At 40.5% G+C, this 6,976-nt stretch overlaps 1 protein-coding gene across 1 annotated transcript in view; it reads right to left on the bottom strand.

Moving 5' to 3' along the window:
* Window positions 1–891: 891 nt before the first annotated feature.
* LOC115387522 (up-regulator of cell proliferation-like) overlaps window positions 892–6,976 on the bottom strand; it is a 7,387-nt gene continuing 1,302 nt past the window's right edge. Inside the window, exon 2 of the mRNA XM_030090292.1 lies at window positions 892–5,564. Coding sequence (XP_029946152.1) covers window positions 892–5,564 — 4,673 coding nt within the window. The remainder of the gene's footprint in view (window positions 5,565–6,976) is intronic.

The raw sequence follows: 6,976 nt of genomic DNA, 5'->3' as shown, positions 1-6,976 counted from the left end.
AAGGGAGGAGGGGGTGTGAGTCACGCATGCGCAGCATTTCAAAAAGGACTAACTGTCACTGGATTTCTCTCTCCATGGAAAATCCTCTATACCACCTTTAAGCACACATATATCCTTTCACATCAATGTTAAATTTTTCTCCCAACAAAAACAAAACTGTACAGCAAATTCATATTAGTGGTGATACACAAAATACTATAAAACAAAGCTCCAAAGAGTATACAAACCAAAAAACAGAAAAAAAACAACAAACAAACAAACAAAAAAAACTCATGTCCATACATTTCTAACAGTTTTAAAATCCATTTCTGATGATATTTTGTCAATTGTTTTGGGAAATGGACAGGACAGCTTGAAACTGATCTGTGATGAAGCGGACTGTATTTTGACTCTCAGTGGATGTCCTGCAGTAGCTCGTCAGTGGGAAAGGATCTCACAGGCCAGCATTCCCTTCTACCACTCACTGACTCCTTGTTCTTCATTAGACTGCTTGATAGATACTGACCAATGCAGACTGGAGAGTCTTTGATCCAGTCGTCTTGCCATCATAATCGATATACATATATGGCACAGGTCCAAAAAGGTTCATATGGTCCTCGATTTGGAATATATGGCACAGGTATATATGAAATTATCACTTTCATTGCATGCAAAAAAAGAAGAAAAAAAAAACACAAGATCTCGAGTAAAAACAAATGTAACAGTACTTTTTTTTTTTTTTTTTTTTTTTTACATTTTTAAATGACAGTGTGCACTCAAAATACATGATTATATATAGTTTCCTTGCACTCATTTGCTGTTTTCTGCTTTTCTTTCCATTCTGGACCTTGTTATCTAACAGACACTTAAACAATTTCCAGGTTGAGAGATTATTTTTCGGTTCTCATATTTTTAGAACTTTTGTTCTTTCTTGCCCAGAGAGAGATTTATTCCGTTTATGTTGAAAGCTTCTTTCAGGCCTTTCAGTGCTTGTTCCTTTGTGATCTTCTTCCAGGCCTCTGGAACATCAGCTGGCTTTGCCTTGTATTCTTCTGCAAATCGTTCATTGTACTGCGTCAAAACATACTTCCAGTAGTCAGAAGCCTGGATGGTGCTGTCTGGAGGAATGTGCCACTCTGGATAGTATTTTGAGTACTCTTTGAATAGTTGCTGCTTCCCTCGAGTATCTGTATTACTGAAGCGAAAATTACTTTGCACGTCCGTAGTACACAGTTTTTCAGCAAGCTTTTCAGTGTAAATGTACCTGTACTTTCCAAGACCTTGAGGCCGATGAACAGCAGCATGATGTTCTTTGTGCTCTTTTCCTCCAGCTTCACAGGGAACTTTACAAAATGGACACTGCTGTCCACAGCCAAACACACGTTGAAAAAGTTCATCCTGTGGTTTGATTGAAAGTTTGCTTAATGTCTCTGGGATGTTTTCATTTTGTGAAAATTCATGTTGAAGTTCTTCTTTTAGATCTTCCAATACCATCTTGAAGCTGTTGATAAATGTGTGGCAGGTGCTTTGGATTGTAAACAGGACAGTTTTTACATCCTCCTCTGAGATTGAAATGTCTTTAATCAGAATTTTTCGCATGTTGCTGATGAACTTTGCAATGCTTTCTGTATTGTCTGGTAACGGAACGTCATTGTCTCCTTTTGATGCTTCTTCTGTGGCGTCTGAGATTTTTTCAGCTATGGTCAGCAGAATCTTGGTCTTCAGTTTCCCCAGTGTGTTGTTCTCTGAGAGATTTTCTTGAATTTGCTTTAATATCCAATCCTTTACATAAATTTCATAGCTGCAAATGTACTTGACAAAACTATCAAAGCTTTCTTTTTCTAGCAGCTCTTTCTGAATGTTATACTGGAAATAATTACGAGAGCTGTACTTTGTTGAGTTGGAGCTGCTCAACATTTCATCCACAATATCAATACCAAGAGATCTGTTGATGTAGTCATTAACAGCAGGCTTGATGCAAACTCTGACAAAATCCCTTGCTTTGCGTTGGCCTTGGTCCTTGTTTTTGTATAAATCAAGAAAGTCAGTCAGGTACTGATCTTTGTGCTTCTCAAACTGAGTTTTCGGATCATTTTCTGACAGAAATGTTCTGTGCATTTTCTGAAACTCTCTTGATGCAATGCCACAAATATGAAGCTTCAGGTCAATTTCAAATAGTTTTATGTTTTGACACTTGTAGTTTTTAAGGGTCTGATTAATTTCTTGTAGCAGATCATTTGCTAAAGACTCATGGTAGTCTACATTTGTCTTCACTTTATCAGTTATGAACTGTGTGCAAGACGCTATAACTTTGTCTGCAACACTCTGCAGATCACTTTCACCCTTTTTGGAATGTGTAAGTTCTTCCTTTACTTTAAATGGCTCAATCCCTATTTCCTTCAAGTCAGTGTTCTCCAACTCTTCATTGACACTCAGGTTTGAGAAATTTTTTCTCAGCTGGTTCAGGACATTTGCTGCAACATCTCGCTCTTTCGGCCCAGAAACATCTGCCGTGGTTTTATCCCACATCTTTTCAAACTCTTGCTTCAGCTCTTCATCAGGCAGTGAACGGTCTTTGCAGTCCCTGAGGAGCTTCATGACCTGCTCTTCAATCACACTTCTGTATTTTTTCTGTAATTCTTGAGTTTTCTTTCGGTTAACTTTCATTTGAAGTGCACGGTCCAGTGCAGTATCCACAGAATGTTTAATTTCACGAGCAAGACATTTGATATTGTTGAAAAAGTCAGCTTGGTACTTTTCAATCAGATTTATGTGTCCATGTTTTCTTCTGTAGTAACTTGAGAGCTTCTGCTTCATGAGAGTTTGTTGCTTTTCTATTTTGTTGGACACTTCTGTTTTTTTGGACACAACTAAATTGTTCAAAGTGTCCTCTTGAGATTGATTGTCGGTGTTTAGGATCTCTACCTCTGCTCCTCTCTGCCAGGAGAAGATTTCCTTTCTGAACTCCCATTCCCACTCATTGAACTGTTTGCAAAGGTTGTCATAGGCATGAGCCACAAGGGTGTTTCTGAAGCTGAAGATGAAGTCCTCAAATTTGACTGATTTCCAGAGACTTCTCATCCACTCTAAAAACTCTGGAATTGTTGAGGGTTGACCATTTCTGTCTTCTTTTACTTTCTCCAAGAGATTTCTCTTGAAATCTGCTACAGCTTCACTGTAACCAGTGCTCACTGCTGCCATTGGTGGGATTCCATGCCAGAGTCCAGGTATGTTCCAGTTGTTTCTTTCGATGTTGTAGTCCAACACATCTGTAAATGCTTTAATGTTTGGTTGTTTTTCCATTTGAGCTGCAATCACAGTCATTTCATTGAGTTGATCCAAGATATGTTGTCTTTCTGTCATGCACTTTGAATGAGCTGAAACTCCACCAACATTCTGATGGACAAAATGACAAACTGTTTTTTTGCCAATCTGCTTCATTCTCAAAAATGCATGAGCTGTGATTTGTAGGACATCTTTCATTTCAGTTGAGTTCTCCATTGCAATGTTGATAATAGCAACATCGCTTAAACCAATGACAAAGGTTGCCAGCTGGTTGTCATGCTCATAACTGTTATCCTGGCGAGCCAAATCAGGAGATTTCAGACCCTCTGTGTCAATGAGAACTATGAAATCACAGTTAAGCTCACTTTTCAAATCCTGTCCAACTTTGAGGAAAAGCATATAAGCTCCTCTGGTGCATCTCCCACTGCTGACAGGAAACTGCACTCCGAACATGGTGTTTAGGAGGGTTGATTTTCCAGAGCTTTGAACACCCAACACAGTCAGCACCAAGAGTCTGCTTTGCCCTCCAACCTTTCTGTGGACCTCCATCAGCACATCTGTTATCCATTTCTCTGGGATGTTGGAAGCATCTCCGTCCAAGAGCTCCAAAGGATATCCATCCAGCAGCATCTCAGCAGCCAAGCCAGGGAGACCAGATATGTCATATGTGGTTTCCTGAGACTGTATGGAGAACTCATAGATCAGCCCCATCTCTCTCATGTAATGCTCTATTCCTAAAGAGCTGTCCAGCAAAGCTTGATCCAACTCTGCAATGCGATTTGTATCCTTCTTCTTGCATACTTCTTTATATTCATTCCGCATTTCTGACAGTTTCTCTCTTGAATCTGTGTCCAGTTTCATTTTCATCCATTTCAGAAATACATTCATTTTCACTTTGTCTTCTGTGGAGACATTCTCAATAAAGATCTTCATCCCTTCAGACAGTTTGCGTTTTCCTTGTTCTTCTCTGATTGCTCTTTGCTCATCTTGCAGATGACATTTATACTCTTCTACACTGGATTCATCAGATACATTTAGTCTACACTCCTTCTTTTGTAGTTTTGACAGTCTTTTCCAATCCTCTCCTTGGAGAGGAAGTTGTTGCTTCTTGTAATTTGTATTTCTATTTCCAATGCCACTGATGATCTCCTCAGTTGCTTTCTTTTGTTCGTCTGTTTTGTTCTCGTCCACAAAAAATCCAAGTTCAACAGCTGTCTTCACCATATTTGCAATGCTAACTGTAGATTTGACATCTGAGAGAGACGTCTTGATGGCAGTGCAAAGTTTTTTTGAGAGCTGTGCTCCATTCACATTTGGATTTTTGATTGTCACACTGCTGTTTGGTATTTTTATGTCTTTTAGTATTGTTTTGACAGACGTCATGTCCTCGCTTTTGCTTCCATCCTTGCAGTTCACAACCAGGAAAAGTTTGTTTTGCACATTTTTTAGGGACATCAGAGCTTCATGTTCATCTTGTTCAACTTTGTCCAGGAATATGAATGTAGCATTTGACACTTGAAACAGAAACTGAAACTCTGAAAGTGACTCACAGATGTCTCCTCGCAAATTGGCGAAAGCCACTGGTTCTGGAAATACATCAAGATTTTCTTTTCCACAAGGAAGGTACCAGCAAACCTCGACCAGTCCATTAGCTATTACTCTCTTGATTGATCCTCCATCCATATCTCTGTGTAGGAAGATATTATGACTCTGTTGGCCATGGCTGAGGATCTGATTCAATAACTGGGACTTGGATAAACTGCAGTTTCTCAGCCTCACAAAAGAGTAGAATGGTATATCTGCTTGTACAATGTTGTTCTCAACAAACCCCTTTGAGTCAGATAGGTCTTGTGGACACCATTCTTTCATGATGTCTCGCAAAGCCCAAAGCATCAGGGTACTTTGACTGTTGTTGCTGGAGGGGAGCAAGAGTGGGACAGACAGTTGACACATTGACATCTTGAGGGCCATTTCCTGTTGCAAGAAGTTGTCGGCACAATGAAAAAGAGCAACAATGACATCAAGAGGGTTAACCTGTTTGTCTGCACAACCATTGTCAGTGTAAAGGTCAAAGTCAAAAAGATCAAAATTTTCCTCTTCACTGGTTGATAACTGTATAGAGTTCCTGCATTCAGTATTGACTTTGTAGAGATTTCTTAGAAAACACCATGGTATTTCCGCAGGAGTTGAAGCTGTTTGTACATATAAACTGTTTTTGTTGATCTCTCTAAGATGCTGAGAAGTCAGCTTGTTGGGATGATATTTCTCCAGTCCAAGTTTCAACAGAAAGTTCAACAGGGCTGTCAAAAAAGAAAAGAAAGTTATGTACAGAATCAATGCAAAATTGACATTGTGAGCTTTTCAAAATTTATAGGCCTTTTTCTTCATTGATAAGGTATTGAAAGCTGTGCTTTTCTTTACATTCCCAAATTCCATACACAGTTAAAAGCCTACTGACTATTGCATTCTGCCAGCCATTATTTGCTCAAATGAAGAGTGCCATTGTCAGGGAGGGTGGACACCGTCCTCCTTTAAAACAGCTAGATACTGTGCTTCCTGATATTCAGAAACTTCACAATATGATCACATCAGTGGCGGCTGCTGGTCTTCCAAAGAGGGGAAGCTCATTTTCAGCATACATTGTAATATGTGTAATCTGTTTTTTGTATGGAAATTCTATTAGCTTTCATGCCTTTTGTATGCCCTGTCAAAGTTAGACAGATCCTCAAAGCCCACTTTGACCAGACAACACCTCCCTGAGATAGTTTCATCCAGAGGCATGGCCAGCAGTACATTTTATTGGTGACAGCGCTTCCAGTCAGCAGCTCACCTGGTCAGACCAGGACAGCTGAAAGGACCTGTTACTTTTCCCCACCTTTCGGCACCAGCTCAGTCTTAGGAGTTGATCTGTTATGCAGTTTAACACCAATTTTCTCTTCGTAAAGAAGAATATCAAATGGCTTCACCAAAATCCGGTCCACAACATTCACATTGTCTGCCGTTGTGTGCAGCTTGTGAGCAGCTGGAGCTGCTGGAGGCTGGAGGCTGTGTGAGAGAAGGGGAGAAGCTCCACAGCTGCTAGTCGAGGACAAACTACAGAGTGACCGAAACGAGTCTCCAAACACAACGCTAGTCGTTTTTCACAAACACAAAGTCTCCAGGGATCAGCAAAGCCTCTGAATCAACTCAGAACAACAGAATGAAAAACTTCAGAAGCACTTTGGTGCATTTTTTTTACTTCAAGATCGTTGATTTGCTCATTTCGCTGTCAATCAAGCTTCACACAGATCATCCAATCACCACGCAGAAGCTCAGCGTTCAGGCCAGCTCACTGCCCCATAGACCCCCAGAGACGCTGAGCGTCCGTGGGCGGGACCAGCCCAGTATTTTATCCAATGAGCGTCCAGTTTCACTGCAGCAGAACAACCCACTCTAGCTTCCGCATGGACGCTCAGCGTCCGGCTGTTTAAAGCGCCATGCCGCTGCGAGGAGGAGTGAGAAAAAAGCCGAGTCAATTACTTGAGATAAGTAGCTGATTCTGAACAAAAGATGAACGTGTTGTAGCGCATATTTAGTCAATGAAATGTTCACACAACAGTAAATATTGGACCACTTATTTTTGACATTTTAGGGGAAGTTGAGCTTCCCTTGCAGTCTTAGAGCAATCGCCACTGGATCACATGTTCTGAACTTTCTCCCTCACGCAAGTTGT

Source organism: Salarias fasciatus, chromosome 1 (genome assembly GCF_902148845.1).
Source record: "Salarias fasciatus chromosome 1, fSalaFa1.1, whole genome shotgun sequence".
Taxonomy (NCBI): domain Eukaryota; kingdom Metazoa; phylum Chordata; class Actinopteri; order Blenniiformes; family Blenniidae; genus Salarias; species Salarias fasciatus.
Note: the sequence above shows the minus strand (reverse complement) of the source record. Positions and strands in the feature narration are given on the sequence as shown.